At 53.5% G+C, this 19,835-nt stretch overlaps 6 protein-coding genes across 6 annotated transcripts; 3 read left to right on the top strand and 3 right to left on the bottom strand.

Moving 5' to 3' along the window:
- Positions 1 to 230: 230 nt before the first annotated feature.
- Positions 231 to 2,807, bottom strand: P152DRAFT_465880 (uncharacterized protein; the record flags this gene model as incomplete). The annotated part of the gene is made up of 4 exons (XM_033680664.1): positions 231 to 2,037; positions 2,088 to 2,465; positions 2,519 to 2,631; positions 2,688 to 2,807. 4 exons carry the CDS (start codon positions 2,805 to 2,807, stop codon positions 231 to 233), a joined length of 2,418 nt encoding a protein of 805 aa, XP_033534851.1.
- Positions 2,808 to 3,360: 553 nt separating this feature from the next.
- Positions 3,361 to 4,667, top strand: P152DRAFT_457582 (uncharacterized protein). The gene is made up of 4 exons (XM_033679260.1): positions 3,361 to 3,622; positions 3,699 to 3,832; positions 3,896 to 4,427; positions 4,480 to 4,667. Exons 1-4 carry the CDS (start codon positions 3,476 to 3,478, stop codon positions 4,531 to 4,533), a joined length of 867 nt encoding a protein of 288 aa, XP_033534850.1. The 5' UTR covers positions 3,361 to 3,475; the 3' UTR covers positions 4,534 to 4,667.
- Positions 4,668 to 5,870: 1,203 nt separating this feature from the next.
- On the bottom strand, positions 5,871 to 8,069 carry P152DRAFT_415000 (uncharacterized protein; the record flags this gene model as incomplete). The annotated part of the gene is made up of 3 exons (XM_033677041.1): positions 7,768 to 8,069; positions 7,624 to 7,719; positions 5,871 to 7,554 (listed from the first exon to the last, which is right to left on the bottom strand). Coding segments are annotated over exons 1-3 (1,932 nt in total), but the record flags the coding sequence as incomplete, so codon positions are not given.
- Positions 8,070 to 9,051: 982 nt separating this feature from the next.
- P152DRAFT_457580 (uncharacterized protein) lies at positions 9,052 to 9,574 on the top strand. Its single transcript, XM_033679259.1, has 2 exons — positions 9,052 to 9,099; positions 9,153 to 9,574. The coding sequence occupies exons 1-2, from the start codon at positions 9,093 to 9,095 to the stop codon at positions 9,371 to 9,373; spliced, it is 228 nt and encodes a 75-aa protein (XP_033534848.1). The 5' UTR covers positions 9,052 to 9,092; the 3' UTR covers positions 9,374 to 9,574.
- Positions 9,575 to 11,316: 1,742 nt separating this feature from the next.
- On the top strand, positions 11,317 to 13,247 carry P152DRAFT_465877 (4-coumarate-CoA ligase 2; the record flags this gene model as incomplete). Its single annotated transcript, XM_033680663.1, has 3 exons — positions 11,317 to 12,123; positions 12,170 to 13,099; positions 13,152 to 13,247. The coding sequence occupies 3 exons, from the start codon at positions 11,317 to 11,319 to the stop codon at positions 13,245 to 13,247; spliced, it is 1,833 nt and encodes a 610-aa protein (XP_033534847.1).
- A 5,960-nt stretch (positions 13,248 to 19,207) lies between these two features.
- On the bottom strand, positions 19,208 to 19,814 carry P152DRAFT_457578 (39S ribosomal protein-like protein L33). Its single transcript, XM_033679258.1, has 3 exons — positions 19,520 to 19,814; positions 19,353 to 19,469; positions 19,208 to 19,269 (listed from the first exon to the last, which is right to left on the bottom strand). Exons 1-3 carry the CDS (start codon positions 19,530 to 19,532, stop codon positions 19,220 to 19,222), a joined length of 180 nt encoding a protein of 59 aa, XP_033534846.1. The 5' UTR covers positions 19,533 to 19,814; the 3' UTR covers positions 19,208 to 19,219.
- Positions 19,815 to 19,835: the final 21 nt, after the last annotated feature.

Raw genomic sequence — 19,835 nt, 5'->3', positions numbered from 1 at the left:
CGGCATGTTGCCTGAATGTTGCCCGATGATTTCGCTCGAGCCCGTCCTGGACGCCGCGTGCATAGGAAGGGGGAAATGAGTTAAGCGAAGGAAATGGCGAGAACCATCGTTCCCTTGGAAAAGGTGAAAAAAAGGAAAAAAAATCATGATACACGTTGTGCCCATCCTCCCAGAGTGAAAAGAGGGGTATTTATGATGAACGCAAGACCCAGATCGTTGTTGAAATTGGACTACCACCGTCCATATGCACCGTTATACATGGAGGGGAACCCACCTGAGCCTTGCCCGTAAACTCCCTGTCCTGTATGGATGCTGCCTGAGCCAGCGCCGCCGCCGGCCGCGCCGTGGTGGAGCCTCGCCTGCAAAATACTTGGGTCTGCAACATCGACTACACCACCACCCCCACCAGAGGAGGAAGTGTTAGCATGCCTGTGCTTTTTCCCCTTTCTCTTCTTCTGAGGACCGACGGCTTCCTGGAAGCTACCACCAGCACCAGGCGGCTGCGATCCGTACGGAAGGCTGATGAGCCCAGGCGCATTGGGGACAGGGGTTGCGGTTGAGGCCGGTGGGTGTGGGTGTTGATGAAGGAATGATGGAAACATAGACTCACGCTTTACGGCATCCGGCATGCCGCTACCACCAGCGTTGCCGCGCTGTTGGTTTCGAAGTAGCTCGCGCATCATCTCATCATTCGTGTTTCGACTGCTGATGTTGCTGCCGTACCCTCCAAGGGTACTGGCGAAGCCGTGACCTTGGCCGAACATTCCACCGCCGCTGACTGGAGGAGTACCTGTAGCCTTCAAGCCCGGAGGAGGGCCTTGGGTAGTTGGGAAGAATTGCGGTCCACCAAGTTGTTGTTGCTGAGAGAGGGTGTTGAAATGCCCTCCCTGTGGCATCATACTGGCTTGTTGGCTCATCAGCTTGGGATTGGCAACAGGCTTAACCGATGTCGTGGCAGTGGAGGTATCGTTCGCAAAGGAGAATCGAGAGGTGGTTCGGGAATGACCTGGCATGGTACCCGCATGTAGATTCGTCTGGCCAGAAGTTTGGAAACCGGGAGGTTGGGGTGAACCGGACTTGAACTGCTGCAAGAGCAATTCCTGCTGTTGTTGAGGTGTAAGTCCCCGTCCCAGGTTCAGATTCCCGAAATCATCGTTAAATGCTCCGGAACCGAGTCCAATAGACTCGAGTGGGCCTTGTGGAGGTTGAACGGCCCCTTGATTTGCAAGGTCCGATCGATCTTCAGGTTCTCCTCCAAGCTGTAAGCTTCCGGCTTCTGCTGACTCCTCGGGAATACGGTCGATCCGCGGCTGCTGGGCGTCTGTTTCGGTTTGCTGTCGGTCGCGTTCGGCCCGTTCCTGCATCAGCTTCTCTTTCAGAACACGGCGTCGCATACCGGCCATCGAATCCCACATGGGTGGCATGCATTTAAGGACCTCCACATCTTCTTGAGTATAGTAAGGCGGTGGCATGAAGTGGAACAGGAGGTCATCGCAAACTTTCTTCGCCAGCTTCATGTATGCCGCCCTCTCGAGTTGTTGGGGCGTCTTACCCAGACGCTTTGCTTTTGGTGGAGGATGCGTAGTGGTGTCGACGGTTTCTGGAGAGTTTGAGCGTCCCTCATGCGACTCTGATGGAGCAGGTTCTGTCTCGGTAGGCTTTGACGCAGGGACCGAGGCCGTTGCCATTGGACTGACACCACTGCTCGTCGTGGTGCGGCTGGCACGTCGACCTTGTTGATTCTTGTCCGCCCAGCTCGCCGTGGATGGAAGTGCAGGGCCATCCGAAGTGCCTTCCCCATGACCCATGAGGTATTCGCGATGTTCAATGTGTGGCTGAACCGGTTGAGGAACGGACGGATGGTCGGGAGCGTCTTCTTGTTCGGGGAGGTTGTGGGCTGCGTTCATGGAGGACATATCCTTTCTTGAGAAGGTTTCGTTTTCGTCGCCCGCCTCATGCAAAAACATGCAATTTCGGTTCGAGCAGGTTTCGTTGCGCAGATATGCGGAGCAGTACTTTGTCGTTCCGTACTGTGCTCTGAGAAAATGTAAGCGGATGGAAGCAATCGCCACATCAACCAAACTTACTTCAGCACCCTGTCACCGTTCCGTGAGCCATTGACACTTGCGATGCATTTGGCCGCATCTTCCTTCCGCTTGTAGGTAACGTAAACGCCAACGGAATTGGCATGTGGACCGATTGTCTCCTTGGGTTTGCTGACCACAATTTTGACGATTTCGCCGTACTGCCCAAAGTAATCGTTACTTCGCAAGATGTCCAGTAAACGTGCTTCGCGTGTGTTTGGCGTCATGCCCGTGACGTAGACCAGGTTCTTCTGGACCACGCGAAGGCCGGCAAGGTGTTTACGACTGAGCGACTCTGCTTCTTTCTTCTGCGCTTCCTTTTGTCGGGCGGCTGCCTTGCGCTTGGCTTGTTGAGCTTGGTCGGCCTTGTAGCTTGCTAGCCTAGAAAATGATCAGTAAGACCATTAGACCTAGAAAATCTAAGTAATACGTACTCTTCAGGACTGATAGACTTCCATTCGATTCTGTTGTCGTCATAGGGTCGTCGACATGCCGGACACAGCCCGTTCACAGCATTTTTGATATTGTTGTAGCAGAACTGGCAAACCTATATCACGGATCGTCAGAATCCCCAATTTTCCGAAATTTCGGGCGCCGACGTACCTGATAGCCGCATGGGCACGGTTTGAAGTTCTTGTCGGAAAGATCGAATTCCTCGACGCAGAGCGGACACGTCTCCTCCTCTTCATCGTCGATGAACTGGTCATGCTGGGACCGAGACATGTGGACCGGTGGGTATGTGTGCTGTTGGGGTGTGAAGACGACTCCCTAGAGTGTGATGCTCGTGAGAAAGAGGTCGATATCGAGAAGAAAGGGGGGAAGAAAGATGCTGGACGCCGATGCGCTGGATGATGCATGTGCAAGGGACGGTGAAATCAGGATTGAGAGGGGGTATGACAAGGCATCCAGAGGTCTGACGCGGGTAGTGGGACGTGACGAAGAAGAGGGAGGGGAGGCTGGAGGGGAAGAGAGAATGGAGAAAGAGGAATTATTGAACGAAGTGGACGCGAACGTGGAGGTGGAGGTGGAAGAGTGGTGGTGATGGTGAAGACGTAAAAGCAATGAGTGAGGGCTGGCGGCGAAACATCGACTGAAGAAGCAGAAGAAGAAGATTGGGCAGGGGCCACTACGCAGTTGCCAGCTCAAGCTGAGCCACGTGACTATAGCGGTCAAGGTCACGCCGCGCTATTCCCAAATAGGAGGCGCTGCCATCATGCTGGAAGGATAGGAACATCAATCAAGAACTCGTAGAACTCACCTCGTCTATCACCTCCAACTTGGATGCCGACCCTGCTTCCTTCATTGCCCGCTTCTTGGACCGGTTGTGGTTCCTACCTGCCCGACATCCGCGATATCTAGCCTTGTCTGGCGGCTGTTGACCACCGTTCATCATGGCGCTTCGATTGGCCCCGGGACGGGTGCTGTCTCGTCGGTCCGTTGCAGGGCGCCCCGTGTGCTCGTTGATGGTCGCGAGGAATCTCTCGTCCAGCTGCGTGAGGAGAAAAGATGTGGTGGGAGAGGAACCGCCGAATATGAAGGTAGGAACGGAGAGCGTAGTGTTTTCAATCCGTGGGAGTGTTGTGGGAGAAGGAATGCTAATCGGATTATCACCAGCACGCACAACGACCTCCAGTAGGACCGCTCAAGGCACCGATTGTGAATCCGGTCGATAAATACACGGAGAAGGCGGAGCAATTGCATAAATACGGGCAGTACTTGATGTCGTGTTTACCGAAATACATCCAACAGTGAATCTCCCCTCACCGAGCTCTTATCACCAACCGCAATATCATTCACTAACACATGCGCAGATTCTCCGTCTGGAAAGACGAATTGACTATCTATATTCCTCCCACCGGTGTGATCCCTGTCGTCTCCTTCCTCAAACTGCACACCGCCGCCGAATTCACTCAACTCACCGACGTCACCGCCGCCGACTACCCCTCCCGCAACCACCGCTTCGAAGTCGTCTACAACCTCCTCTCCGTCCGCCACAACAGCCGCATCCGCGTCAAGGCCTACGCCGACGAAGCCACCCCGGTCCCCTCCCTCTGCGGCCTGTACGATGGCGCCAACTGGTTCGAGCGCGAGGTCTACGATCTCTACGGTGTCTTCTTCACCGACCACCCGGACTTGCGGCGCATCATGACCGATTACGGCTTCGATGGCCATCCGCTGCGGAAGGATTTCCCCATGACCGGGTATACTGAGATCCGGTACGATGAGGAGAAGAAGCGCATCGTCGTCGAGCCGTTGGAGATGACCCAGGCGTTCCGGAACTTTACCGACGGGAGCAGCGTGTGGGAGCCGGTGGGGCCGGGTGATGACCGGACGCCGGATCAGGTGCGTATATGATTGTTTTATCACCAACAAATGACTGACATGATTCCTACAGTTCAAACTACCGACGCCTCAACCTGAGCCACCGAAGGAGGAGCCGAAGAAATAGAGGTAGACATGCGTGCCATGAAGGCTTGGTTTGGTCAATCATGTATATAAAAATAGTTTCTCAACGGTGCACTGTATGATCCCTGGTAGATAACAAGGTCCAAAAATCCAATCTGCGCCAACTTGCGTTCGAATTCCCTATGCGTTCTCTAGTCTATAGACACCCGTTCCAATCTCCATCAGATACCATAACATGTTCGTCTCCAATTCCTCCCTCAAAACCACAGACCGCTTCTAGCCTCCCGTCAAACATTTGGTATCCACACTGGTGAGATGACCATGTGTATGTGTCCAATCTGGCAGGATAACCCTCGACGCCCGAAACACCAGAGGGATCCATTCCCAAAACGCCGCTCCAGGGAGCACCGAGGCCTAATCTATCCCAAGAACAAACAACCAAAAAAAGAGTTCACACCGACACCATGCAGCGAACATTTCTCTCGCCCCTTTACCTCTACCTCCACCCACCCCCTCTCCCCTGTCCTCCCCTCCTCGAATCCCCACTCTCCAAACTCCGCCGACTCCCCGCCCCCGCCCCCAACTCACTCATATTAAACAACAACTCCTCCTCATCTGCAAAACTCCCCCGATTCGGAAACGCATACCGACTCCGCCCTCCCCCCACCGTCCCGTCCCCCCGCGATCCGCTCGACAAACTCGCCGGCGACCCCCGCCGATATCCCCCAACATCCCGCGCCAACCGCGTCCCACTACTCGTCCGAAACCCAGGGCTCATCCGCCCGCGCACCCCGTCCATCCCCGACGCCGGCCCTTCCTCCGGCTCGTCCCCGCGCGCCTGCAAATTCAGCTCGCTCCGCGACCGTAGCGCCGACGCTCCGGGCGTCCCGCGCCGCTTGGTCGCCAGCGTGCCCACGTCGTCGGCGTCGGCGCCATCCGCGCCGATGTCCCCCTCCACCCCGTCACCGCCGCCGTCCGCCCCGCCTTCCTGTAGCTGGTGCAGTTCGCTGAGGCTGAGCTCGCGGAGGGCCGGGTCGGCGCCGGCGTCGTCGGCGGGCACGCTGGCGCTGCGGAGGCCATAGGGGAGGTCGGGGTCGTCGTCGAGGACGGGGCGCTCGCGACGGGGGGGTTGGTTGGGGTTGGCGGAGGAGGAGCGGCGGGCGAAGGGCCAGACTGGGGGGGAGGTGGGGATGTCGATGGCGTCGGTGCGGGTGCCGGTGGAGGTTTGAGCGCTGGAGGAGGAGGGGTGGTGAGGGGTGGCGGGGTGGGGGTGGGGATGGGGGTGTGAGGGGGAGGAGGGGCCGGGGTGGTTGCGGTTGGAGCGGCCGCGGGATTGGGAGCGGTGGATGACGGTCTGGGGGTAGGAGATTCCGTCGTCGACGGAGAGGCGGGAGGGGACGGAGGGGGTATGCGGGGTGTGGGGGCTGACGGGCTTGCCGGGGGATGAGGCGGTGGAGATAGAGGTCCCGGCGATTTGAGGGACGTTGGCAAGTTGGCGGGATGAGGAGGACGAGGAGCGGTGGAGAAGGAGGGACGTGGCCATGCTCTCGGAGAGGGCGGCGTTGGATTCTTTCACCTTCTGGAAGCGCGATAGGACCGCGGTTGCGCGTTGCGTAGACGCTTGCCGCGTTGCATCGTTGTTTTTCTGGAAGGAGTCAAGCTCTTTCTTATCCTGCAGCAGCCGGATGAAGTCTTTGATGTTGTCGTCATCGGTTTGCACGCTACTGGAGCTAGCTTCGCCTTCATTGAGCACCCCGGAGCCGGGTTGCGCAGATGACGCGAGAGAACCTTTGCCGCTGCTCGTATTGTCTTCATCGATTTTGCTTCCGCCGCCCGATGAAAAGCGACTGCGTCGATGGCCGAAGCTGCTACTGTATCGATTAATCGGCGCTGGCTTTGGTGAGCTCGATGCGGATGGGGATGATGCGATGGCGGTCTCATTTGGGATACCAGGAGTCCTTAGCACCTGTTGTGGGAGAGTCGTTATCGATCCTCTACTCCGGTGATGTAGATGTTGGCCAGCGCCTCGCCCCAGGGAGCTTCCAGGCGACGGCGCCACAGGCGGATTAGACGCTGGAGAGGAAGCCAATGAGCCTGCCTTAAAGGCTGGAAATGAAACGGATGGTCGTCGTCCATCAGCACGGGCCGATGGTCGCGAGGTAGAGAATCGGTGTCTCGGCATATCTTTGTGTGATTCCGGCGTGGTCCCAAAGTCCTTCGCAGTCCGCAATGTCGACAGCGGACTGGCACCAAGGGCAGGTCCAGGTTGGTGGAAAGTCGATAAACTCCCATACGCCGTGCCAGGGTCACCGACTTCGGGAGTATAGTTTGGTTTGTTGGGTAATGACCCAGGGATGGCTTCGGCTGCTCGTGGAGACAGGGTTGGACGAAAGTATTGATCATCCATGCCCATGAACTGGGAACTTAAGAGCGCTTCTGAATCATCGACGCGGAAATCGCAATTCTTTCGATGAATGACGGAGATGCACAGGTCTCCAGCGGGCGAGTGTGTCGGTGTGAACGTATACTTCTCTGTGACGGCTTCCTGCGATGGGTATAGACCAACGTCAACGGTGCTATATTTCAGTGCCGATCGCGGGCTAGCCTCGAGAATGCGATACCGTAGCTTCAAGTTTGGATGGTTGGCCGCTTGTCTCGCAATACGACGGTATAACTTCCAGACAGCGTTGGAGCGAGCTATCATGTAGAGTGACCGAAACAGGACGACGCCCTTCTTGTACGTGTTCGGCAGAGGATCACCGCCCTCGGGCGAATACCCTGATGATATCGGACCCAGCTCAATCTGCCATCGTTCCAAAGTGACGGTTGTGGTTCTTTCCGTCTTGGTCGAGCCGGATCGTATCGGAGGGTTGAGCGAGGATGCAACATCCCATCGTTTTCCTTGATCGTCTAGAACCACCAAGGTTTGATTCGGTGTAAGTTCAGCGAGGTCAAGATACACCTCTATGACTAGAGGCGGGGGTTTGGATTCGGCGACATTGCAAGTTTTCCATTGTCTGACGTCGTCTTGGAACTCGTCTGTATCATCCACAACGAGGTTGAACTGCCGATGGTCAGCGTTTGAACAGGCTTTGTTGCGAAGTCGGTCCTCCGCCACCAAGGCTACACCTACCCATTTGTTTTGTTTGAGGTCGCCATTCTTGTTGTAGGCGTGAGGAAGAGTTGTTCGAGAGGCTATGATGGTCAGAGAACCTTTAAAGTAGAATTGCTATCATCAGTTAGTGCCATGTCTTCCCTATGATGGATGAGCACATGCCTGGATGACCTGGTTCAACTTCTGGGTAGCTCTGAGCTGAGCAGCTTGCCTCTCATCTATACTTAATGAAGAGCCGCTCTCACTGCCGCTTTCGCCCAAAGATGTATGGTATGCTTCGGGACTTCCGATCCCGATCCTCGTGCGGTCGGTCATCTTGTAGTAGCGGGATGCATGTTGTATGAGGGTATCGAAGGGTAAGCAGCAAGGGGACGAGATAGAAGATAGGAGATGATCAGGCCAGGCAGAATGTCCTAGGATTAGGCAGACGAAGCAGATGAGTTGAGTTGAGAGGTTGAAGGTCGAGGGCTTGGGTGAGGCTTCAGTTGGAGCTCTGGGCCATGGGTTGGATGGAGCGTCATGCGTGACTGGTCATTGACTAGCGATTGACTAGGAAATGTGACAGGGAATTCGATAACAGGGCGGGCCAGGGTCGGGTCCTCCAGAAGCTGTTTCTATTCCATCCGGTCACAAGAGCTGCTGCTCACAAGACTCTCCTTATTTCGCTATCTTTACGATCAATTTTCCACCTGCCAAACGCTTTCCATATGCACTTCATCATAGCAAGCAGCATAGTCACTGTTATCTCTCAGCTCTTCCTGATCGAGCTCTCTGCTGAATGATCTCCATAGTTACAGTGTTTAGTTAGGTTCTCCAATCGGCTTAACCCCGGATTCCCACTTATCGATCCTGAGTGTTATACGCTAACTTAATTAATACTAGCGTCATTGACATCTTGATCCATTATTGTCACGAAAGAAGAATTAAGATAGATGCATGATTTCTTCAGTGCATGATCTTGACTGGAGATACTCATCTCAACCAGCCCCCGATCTCCTCGATCCAATCAACTGAATACGTTGAGGGCCGTACCGACCGTGTCGCTGTTGCTACCCGTAACATAGCCCGTTTCTGTCCCACCTCGCGACACCAGCGTCAAACACCTCCAGGCAGCGACGCACGTTCATGCTAATCCCTTCATGTTGAGTCGAACTTGAGGGGTATCAAGGCTTAGAGTTGCCTACTACGGATAGGTATCTACATTCGTCTCATCTCTGCGTTGTCATTCATGACATTCTCACGCCATATCCCAACCGGCACAATACCCCATGTCACCTTGCTCCCGTTGCTCCATTTGATGGCTGTGGTTGTGCCGGTGTTGTACTGTCTATATCCTCATATCTCGGCGGAGCTTCGACCTGCGCTGGGCGCGTAGAGGTGATTTGGCCCCCAACGATGTCTTCTTCCTCGCTCTGAGGAATGATCGGGTGGTGGCAGAGCGGACAGAAATCGTTCGACGTCGAATACCACCGATCTAGGCAGAACTGATGGAACGTATGTTGGCATTGCAACCCACGGACGTACGCAAGGTCGCTGATACCCTTCAGACAAATCGTACTGCAGATCGCCAGTCAGCTCCCGCTTCTTGACTGAAGTCCACCGTGCGGTTCAACATACCAGAGCCGATTCATCTCGAATGCATCCCCCAACTGCGCCATCCTCTCCGCACAGATGTCCCTGTACGGCTTTGCGCTTGTCACTTCCATCAACCTTTGAATCCGCCTCCGCTCGGCCGCCTCCTGTGTGCGCGCCGTTCCCTGGCCCGTAATATGGAGTCTCTTCCCGCGGTGGACCCCGAACCTATACCAGTCTGTTAGCACACTTTATGCATCCCTGGTTCACGACGGCTGTCTACTTGGAACATCGACCCGTATCGCTTTGCTTTCGACTTACACTAATAGGGCCACCATGATACACACGATGCAAATGATCACACCGATAGTCACCCCTGAGGTAGAATTGTCCCTTCGCATAATGTGATGAACGTCTTTACTTTTGTAACAGAATCACCATGTGGCATCGACCATCGAGGAACAGTTGAACCAGATGTGATATGCTCGCAGTGACGGAGAAAATCCAAAATAAAAATAGAGTATTGAGATGCGTCGCGTCTGGATATCCAACGAGGGAATGGTTCGATTATAATAGGTAAATATGGTTTCCACCTCTTAGGGTTATGCTATTTCAACCTGAATCTAGTAACCACGTTATCGTAATAAGTAGAAAAGTCGCAGCAAACATGGGGCGTCTCAATCAGATTGGTATGGCGTTAGTCTTCGGCAACCTGTCACGTCGTCATGCGATACTTATGTATTTCTGTCCTGGAGGGCAGTTTTATTTGATAGCAAAGGCATCCAGTGGATCAAGATCGATGATATCAGAGGATTTTCTAAGCCTCGTTGGAGGTCCCGCACGGTTTTGCCAGGCGGACAGCAAGTGGGAGGCTGGGCCGCTGGAGATACGGACATGTCTAATCCGCAGCATGAAAGGCAGAAAATTCTTCTGTTAGTTCCTCCTCCAAGCAAGAGGATTCAACTTATCGACAGGCTTTCACGAGGCCTTCTTTTGCTTCGGCGCAAGGATTGATCCCGGGTCAAGACAGACTGCGTGCTAAAATGCTCCGCGAAGCCGGGCATTGTCGTGATAGCTTTGGGCTTCATTCCATCCGATGTCCCCTTGCACAACAAGAGCAAAGCCGCGACTTTGCGGGTCATGTTGTTTAGTCAAAACACTTTCCAAAGCCTTTTGGTGCGATACAGGCGTACAGCAGTTGGCCATGCGGGAGTTCAGATCAGGAGTTCATGTTCATCGATCTGGTCACAGGTCAACTGTCGATCCCATGCTGTGACCCCAGCACTGCCACACGATGGCCGGATGTTCGGGTTGGATCCTGGATGGAGGGTATTTATTGAGTCGTAACTAAGGAAATCATGAACGGTAAGGCGGATACCATACATTCATCCAGATATTTGTTGATGACCTACCATGATAATTGATAACGCACCGTTCAAGCCCTGTGTTGAATTTATCCAAGCAGAAAATCGGATTTATTCAGGATGTGATCTGACGTTTTGCTCGCTGGTCCACGCTCCACTTCTCCTGTCATTCCGGTCTCCGCCTGTCCGCCAACTCCACGCGAACACAGACTTTATCTCAACCTCTCCCAACAACAATAACGACATCAGCATGAAGCATGAACAACCAGGCCACCAGGGTCCTAAATGTCACCCTTTATACGTACCAGAAGGTCGATACAGACTATCATTCAATCACTCAAGCAGGCAACCATACTGTCCCTTAAAATTAACCCATGGACGCTCTCACAATAGTAAGCACCTGGTTTTTCTTGAGACGATTCGGCCCGAGGACCGACTCTCCCCCACCAACTAGTAAAAGACCCCGTGGAGGCAACCCCACGGGGATACCTAGAACGCTAAAAAGCTTAAGCTGCTGAGCATTATACTGTGTGGACCACGGCAATGTGTACGCCGTACGGTTGTCGGTAAGTAGGCGGGGCATTCGAGTCGATAAATGCTATTTCAAACATGTAGTCCAACCTCTCAAGAGTTAAAGTATTCTTCTTTGCAAAAAAGAGCCGATTCAGTCCTTTCAAATCAGTCTTGCCCCTCGTTCACTCATTCTCCGCTTCCTGGGTCCTGTCTTCCTATCAACATGGCTTCCATCGATGATCCCATCCCGGATCCCCGTTGCATGGGCCCGAAATCCCCAGACGTTCACGGCCAATTCAAGCCGCAACCAGGCGCGATATTCAGGAGTCCATTTGGTCCGTTCCCGTCTATCCTGGAAGACCTGAATATCCATGACTTCTGCTTCCCACCCGAAAACCCGCTCCCGAAAGCCGACTATGACCTCTTTATCGACGCCTACACCGGCTCGAAGCTGACGCTGTACGAGTTCTACGATAAGGTGTGCTCCCTCGCACGGGCGTTCCGATATGACGGGCCGAATCCAATGGGGTTCAGCAAGTCACCGGAGACCGATAAGGAGCCTGGAGAGATCATGGGGATCTTCTCGAGGAACAATATCTATTATCCAGTGATCGTGCATGCGTGCTTCCGGTCCGAGCTTGTCACTGGGGGGATCAGTCCTGGATCGACGCCGTACGAGCTGTTCCATATTCTGCGGCGAATGCAGGCGACCTCCCTGCTGATTCATGAGAGTCATTTGCCCGTGCTGAGAGAAGCAGTGAAGATTGCGCAAAGTGAGGACGGTAAAAATGGCGGGTCGAAACTCGTCCTGAACCCGAAGAAGATCATTGTCCTTTCGGATAATCCTACGGCGGACTTTGTTGAACAGTTCCCGACGGTCGGGCATCTGATTCGGAGCGGCGCGAAGATGGCAGAACCGACGAGGAAGCGGAAGGGTGGGAAGAAGCTCTGCTTCTTGTTCCAGTCGTCAGGCACGTCGGGGCTTCCGAAGGCGATGATGATCTCGCATTGGAACGCAATACATACGGCCTTGCAAGGCATGGTCGGCGCCACTCGAACCGCGGAATTTGTGAGTACATCCTCGTTGCAATATGGCGCGCACTAACCACCCCCAGCTCGGCGTCACCCCAACCCATTCCACCCTACTCGGCGTCGTCCCCGCCTACCACTCCTACGGCATGATCCTCTGGATCCTCCGCGTCAACCTCTACTCGGCCACCAACATCATGATGCACCGATGGGACCTCGAAACTGCGCTCCAAGCCATCGAAAAATACAAAATCACCATGCTCCCCCTTGTGCCCCCTCTCGTCCGCCAGATCGCCCAGTCCCCCCTCACCGACAAATACGACCTCTCCTCCGTCATGACCTGCGTCTCCGGCGCCGCTTACCTCCCCCCGGACGTCTCCCACGCCCTCGGCCAGAAACTCCCCCAGAAGGCCCCCATCCCGTCGGGGTACGGCCTATCGGAAGCCGCGTCCATCGCCTCGCCTCCTGCCCCTGGGATCTTCGGCCTGCCTGCTGCCGACCCCACTACGATCGGGTACCTGCTCCCAGGCGTCGAGGGCCGCATCGTCGACCCGGACACTCTGAAAGACGTGCCGCGGGGCCAGAAGGGCGAGTTGTGGGCCCGCGCACATGTGGTGACGCCGGGATACTTCCAGGACGCGAAGGCGACGGCGGAGCTATTCACCGAGCCGGGGTGGCTACGGACGGGGGACTTGGTGTATCGTGATGAGTGGGATCGGATCCACTATATGGACCGGTTGAAGGAGATGATCAAGGTGAAGGGGCTGCAGGTGGCGGCGACGGAGGTGGAGGATACGTTGTTGGATCATCCGGAGAAGTTGATTCGGGATGCATGTGTGGCGGGGGTGGATAATGGGAGGGGGGATGGGAGCCTGTTTCCGAGGGCGTGGGTGGTGGTGACTGAGGAGGGGACGAGACAGGGGGAGGAAGCTGTCTTGCGAAAGTTGCATGAGTGGGTCAATGGGAAGTTGAGCAGACATAAACACCTGGATGGGGGCATTGAGATCGTGGATTTGGTAAGTTCCTTGGCTGATTCTCGTGGTTGTCATGTTGCTTACTGGTGGTCAGATACCGCGAACCCCGTCTGGAAAGACGTTGAGGAGGCAGATGAGAGACCAGTATCACGAGCGACTCAGGGCCCAGCAAAAGGCAGCGAAATTATAAGATAAATATATCGGTAGGCATTTAGACTGTATTCGCATTTGGGTTTGCAATTCCACCCGGTCACATCACTTGTACGGACTGAGCTCTCTTGATATGATGAATTGTTTCATACTCACAGACTTTGATGTCATTATTATACTTGGTTTAGGTTCTTGCTTGATGTTGCGACTAATCCCATTATGGTCAGCGTCCAAACAGCCCCAGTTACATCTGATTGTATGAAAATGGCGGTCGATAGGGATATCAACGAAGTGAGACAGTTGGTTCGACAGAAACAGATAATCATCATATACTGGCAAGCCTAACCTCCTCAAGTACTGGTGCTCATAGGTAATGATGATGGACCGTCCATCATAGTGTTCCTCACACTTGGGCGAATTGTTTCAACCATTGATAAACTCCACTGGAGAAGGTTCGACTCCTCCTACTTCCATTTTTTTTGACCTTTTCTCTCTTAATCTAATTCGTTTTTGCTTTCTTATTAAACAATCAGACTAAACATTTTCAGTTGATTCGACCTCGTTTGGCGTGTTGATTGTCTGAAGCAGCAGAGGCGTCTGACACAGTATGGATGACTCCGGAGCCACAAGGAGGAAGGAGCGATATGTTCGACTTCCATTATCTGAATCAGGCAACCGTCCACCTCTGACTGCAATGGAGCTTACGATATTACTACAGGATCCAATAATTGCATTCGCCACACGCTTCTGAATCTCGTCTCAACTTCAGCTTCCCTTTATTCAGTCAGCGGGTATCATGGTCTTGTGAGCGTCCTGACTATATCATCAGAAGTCAAGAGGAGGATCAAGCAATATTCATCCCTTTTCCGAACCATCCTTCGTACAGCAGGTTAACTGCGCGTGGTACTGCTGGAAATCTCACTTCTCAAGCTTTGTACACCTCTGGTTCATTGACCACGAGTCAACCTCGTTACTGTTTAGTGTAAATGGCATAATTGTCAAAACTCGTAACCATGGAGAACCGTGGACCAGACATTCTTCCCTTTGGGTCCGATTTGCCGCAGTCCGGGTTGGCTCCGAAGGCAGCTCCAGCGAACTTTGAGAAGTCTACCATAGCCTCCGGTTTGCCTCAGGGGAAGGACACTAGCTCAGACATGCCACCACCGGCGGTTCCTCATCATCTTACTGTTCGCCCTATTTCAGCAGGCCTAGCTATCCCCGAGTTCAAGTTCACCAAGCGAGTCGATCCGCCAAGTAGGATTTCAATCCGTCCGGTTCGACTCACTACGAACCCGACAAATGATCCATGTCTTCCTGGTTAGTGTCATCATTGATCCATATGGTTGACCTCCCGCTTACAATGGACAGTACCATCTGGTCTAGCGATACCAGGCTCGGCCATTGGCGTTGAAGCCCAAGACGAGGGAATGGATAGAACCCCGCAGCCAGTGAGCGAGGCGAGAAGCGAAGTTAAGCCTCAGGATCAGGCTCATTCTAGACCAAACACGCCGAAGCTCAACGACCGCAACAATTTTCAGCCACAATATCTCAACCCCTGGATCACTTCCGCTCCTGCTCAGTCTGACAGGGAAGCCATGAAACAGGGACAAAAGAGTGACATTGACTGTGAGGGAAAGAAGATCAAGCGTCCAAACGGGCGTGACGAACGCCTATGCCAGGGGGGTGAAACTTTCATGCAGACTGAGCCCCACATGGCTCCAGGATCTATCGCTGAAAGGCCAATTTCTTCAGCAAGAAGGCCATCATCGGAGGAACAAGCGAGTAGGTCGGCAAAGGGCGCATCTTCCGAGAACAAAGCACGAGTAGGGAAGGGAACTACAATGGAAGTCAACCGACTATTCTCTCGGCAAGGGCGTCTCAATGTCGTCGATCATAGCGAAAAACCGAAGCCCCAGCCTCACAATAGCAACATTGAGATAAGTGCGGACTCAACACAGACAAGGCAACAGAGAATGCCAGAACAGCCAGGACAAGGCCAGTGTCCGGGCCCTCGGATCTCTACGCAACCTCCACCATCCGAATCAACACCAGTGCGCTGCGGAAAACTTCCCAACCTGATTCTCGAAGGTGCACATCCTGTTGGTGTAGTCAAGTCCCGTAACGGTAATCACTCACGGGCAGGCACGCCAACCCCAGAGCGGACAGTTCCCAAGATCAGTGGTCACAGTACAACGACTGACACACTGAACTTTCTGGGCTGGATCATTCATCAGGATGAGAAGAAAAAGTCAAACGCTTTAGAGCATGAACGAAAGGAATTCCAAACAACGATCGCGAGGATTACGGAAGAGAAGTTAAACCTTGTGCAGGAAATCGCCACCTTGAAGGAGCGTCATCAGTCTCTCTTGCAGCGCCACGATGAACTCGGAAGCAGGCATCAGGAGAAGGACCAACACTTGGTTAAGGCCGAGTCGAAGGTTACTGAGAGCACAGGCTTGATCAAAGACCTTGAATCCCAGTTGACAAGCTCTAGTATCAGAGAAAAGCACCTCGAAGACCGAAAAGAGACACTGAATTCTGAGCTGCAGCAGACTAAGCAGAAGCTCGAAGATTCAATTCGCGGTGTCGAATCTTTGAACACTGAGTTGGCCAATGTCAAAGCTCAAGCCGATCAGTCTCTTGCCGGCGTCCAATCAGATATTGCTGTATGGAAAGCGAGAGCCGACACTTTTCTCATCGCGATGAATCGGGCATACAGTGCCTTGGGAAAGGTTCACGATATGCACGCCGAACTTGCCAAGCAGGTGGGAGAAACTCAGGTGAAGCCAGAAGAAATGTGGCAAAAGATGGACCAGATCTCGGGGACAATGAAAGAGGCCTTAGAGCAGGCAGTCAAGCAGCACATTCGCACCCTTCCCGACGTTCCAGAAGTTGTGAGCAAACTTGAAACGGTTTTGAAGGCTGTTGATGGCCTGCGAGATCAGCCTTCCATCAATGCAGCGAAGCTAGAGGAGAATGCAAACTGCATATCACAGAGGTAAGAAAAGGTCGTGATGGAAGCATGGATACCATCTCACAATTTTCAGCATCAAAGTGTTGTCCCAAGAGCTTCATTCTACGCTCGAGGATAGAAAACCTTGCCCCGGTTGCCTGGACCAGTCTGCTCAGAAGAGTATTATGGATCTCAAGACGAGAATGCTTGAGACACAACGTAGTCACGAGGAGACCATTGAGCTACGCTCACAGAATGCGGCTATGAAAGAAGCGACGAAGGCATTCCAGTCCAAGATCACGAAGTTGGAGGCATCCGAGACAGCAGGAGCTATGACAGAGAATGAGCTGCGTGACCGGATTCAGCAACTCGAAACGGATCTTAAGAACAGTCAACAAGAGGCTCTAGGGCATCGAGACGCCTTCGACAAGATCGCAATTTTGCAACAGCTCGTTGGTGAGACCAGGAATGCTCGAGAGAGCACTGAGAAAGAGTTGGAGAAAGCCAATACGGCTAATGAGGAGATCCGAAAGGCCAATGCTCTCCTACTCAGACAAGTCAGTGACTTGGGCAGTAAATCACGGGATTTGGAATCTTTGTTAGTCGAAGCACAGCAAGACGATGCAAAGAAAGCAACCGAGATGACACAGCAACTCGAAGCATCAAAAAACCAACTCAACCAGGACGCTAACAGGCTTCTCGCGGAGACGAAAGCATCGCATGAGAACCAGATACACCAGCTCAAGCAAACTCACGATGACGATTCCGGAAGGATCCAAGCCGAGCTGGACGGGTCCAGGGACGAGAATAAACTGCTTCGGCAACAACTTCAGGATGAGAAGGCCAAGTCTGCTAATCTCGAAGAGATCCAGGAAGCAATGAAGGTTGAGAAGGAAAAGAATGCACACAACCAAAAGTTCGTCGAGAATCGGAATCAAGAACTACAAAGCACCGTGCAAGCACAGGAGGGAGTCATCAAAGATATCATGTCGTTCATGCCGCCGAGCGGTAAGTGGAGGCCAGAGGGAGAAGCTGCCGACGTGCATCCAAAAATGCTAGAAAGTAAAAGAGCGCCGTTTGGACATCAGAACCATCCGACAAGCAATGCAAATTCCGAGCTTGAGAAGCTCCATCGGCTTGGGAAGAGAGGCCGACAAGCCTTGCTTGAATCACATCGTCGTGATAGCGGTCCTCTAGAAGAATCCCAATCGTTCATCCGTTCTATCACCGAGACACCCGGATTCGAGAGCGGCAGTGAAGGTTTGAGACCATCCGCACACCATCCTGGTGAACGTCAGCCGTTGAAGAGAATCGAAGTGGCAGGTCACCAGATGCAGAGCGATCTTGGAAGCCAAGACGTCCAGAATGACTCCCAACGGAGCAAAGATTCCGCAAGCAAAGATGCCCAGTCTCACCTGAGCGGCCCTAGCATGTTTGTGGACGCCCAGTCTCAACTGAGGGACCCTAACGTGTTTGTGGATGCCCATGAGCGTATCGACGGGCCTGACGCTTTGGCTGTGAACATGTACGGAAATGACATCGTCTATGAGACGCAATATTTCACCCCCGCCCAACAGCCGGCTCAAGAAGCTGTGAAAGCAACGGGTGAGCGCCCGGCTCAAGCCTTTGCGGGGTTAAACCCGCTGTCTCCACCTCGAAACTCTCAGCTGTCCGACAAGGAGAACCAATTCGTTGAGGATCTGATCACCCAGATGGGAAACGATGGTTTGGCTGAGAGTGGTGCCCCTCGACAACAGCTCGGCAGGATGGACCAGTACGTGAATCTGAGCCAGGTGTCTCTGGATCCTCAAGAGCGATACTCCCAAGGTTCACATGCACACGTACGGCCAACAAAGAGTCCTATCGAGACTGGACTGACCCCACCGGACACATACCAACCACCCAGAGTCCCAGAGAGTCCAGTGACGAAGGGTTTTGTACCCCAAGGCAGGACCAAGATGGCCAAACAACTCTCCTTCGTCCAGGGTGCGGACATGATTGCAGCTACTCCTTCCGAAGAACATCGAGATGCTCCAACGCAGCTTGGAGACGGTAACATAACCAGAGCAAAGGTGAGGCAGCTCTCCGGATCCCCTAGTTCAGTCTCCAGCCCATTGTCCGGCGTGGCCTCACGACGACCGGAGACTCAGGCGAAGTTCAATCCCGGTCCGCGACAATTTGTAAAGCCAATTCAACAGGGCACGAAGCGAGGCGCCCCGCTTGCCGTTGGGCCGCCAGCAAAGAAACGTGTCCAAATCGCCGAACCCACGGCGCATGATGAGATCGTCCCGACAGGACAGAGTCCGATCTCCGGACACACGCGCCACAAGACCGCGATGAAGAGCGAGAGTGTCTCTAGGTCGGTTGAGTTTACAGGGGACTTTGTCAGTGCTCGCACGGGGAAGCAGCCGGCTCGGCAGGGATCACAGAAACGAACTTCGAGGGTGACGAAGAGTAAGTGGCAAGGAATTGCATGGATGGGTTTGCTAACATTGAGTAGCGCAAAAGTATGCCCAGAGGTTCTCGCAGAGCAGTCATTGAGCGGTTTCGGTCGTCAATGCTGACTGCATGGCAATGCGGACCATGGTACAACTTCGAGAATGACGAGCTTACAGAAATATGATAGCGATGAGACAGGTTATATGTGAGCATCCAACAATAACAGATGTTAGGAAGCACGGAATAGGCAGTGGACTTGATGGGTAATGATGTATGAGGATGGAACCGATGACAGAATGCAAGGCAAAGTTGACTGATCAGAACGGACAAGATATTGAAATATGGAACACAGTCAGCTTTCGGAGGGTATGATTCGGAGAGATATAGATTAGCTCAGCAGATATATTCTAAACGCTTCACTCTTATGCTCGTCCCTGTGTACTCGATGCAGTGAAGAGTCCCAACCTGGGTTCACGGGGATGCCGTCCCACCCGCCATCGCCTGAGGCTGGTATAACGCCGTCGCTGATGCCCAAACTCCTCAAATAAACCCAGTAGTGTACATCGTGCACATCCAGTACCAAAGACACCTCCCGCTCACACGCGCGCGCATCTTCCCATCTACTTATTCCCGCTCCGTTTTTGCTCGAGGAAAAGCACCTGCTTCTTAACTGCAACACCAATCCCGTCAGCATCATCCTGTTCTATAATCTGGCCACGAATATTTTGTCGAGGGATATCCGTCACAACATACCGACTGGGTCGTATTTCAGCATGCTGAGCGGCCGGTGAGCACGCGGTCGGACAAAGGTGCGGAAGTAGCCCGTCATAGCCATTGAGATGAGCCGGACGGCGACGGTGCGGGATTTGGCTGGGAGGGGTTAGATGGTTGGAGAGTCAAGATGGGGGAGGGGGGTATGCCTTTCTTTGCCATGGTGGAGAAGGGGAGGAGAATTGACTTCGGGATCGTGGTCGTTTGGATCGAATGCGTATCGAAGGTGAGTTTGGTGAGAATTGGCACGAAGTTATGGTAAATGCAGATGCTGATGCTGATGCAATGCTTGATTAAGGCGTCAAGGCGTCAAGGCAACTCAGAATGGGGGCACGAGGCCACAAGGCACTACGCATGTAATTAGTCAGGCTAGGTGGTTCCCCACATAGGCCTCGCAGAGAGGCCTGACCGGCGTACGGAGTATGAACCTCTCTCTCTCTAGTCGTGGTGGTCAGAGTGATCGCT

This window comes from Eremomyces bilateralis (genome assembly GCF_010015585.1).
Source record: "Eremomyces bilateralis CBS 781.70 unplaced genomic scaffold P152scaffold_7, whole genome shotgun sequence".
NCBI classification, from domain to species: domain Eukaryota; kingdom Fungi; phylum Ascomycota; class Dothideomycetes; order Eremomycetales; family Eremomycetaceae; genus Eremomyces; species Eremomyces bilateralis.
This window is presented reverse-complemented; position numbering and strand designations above follow the sequence as displayed.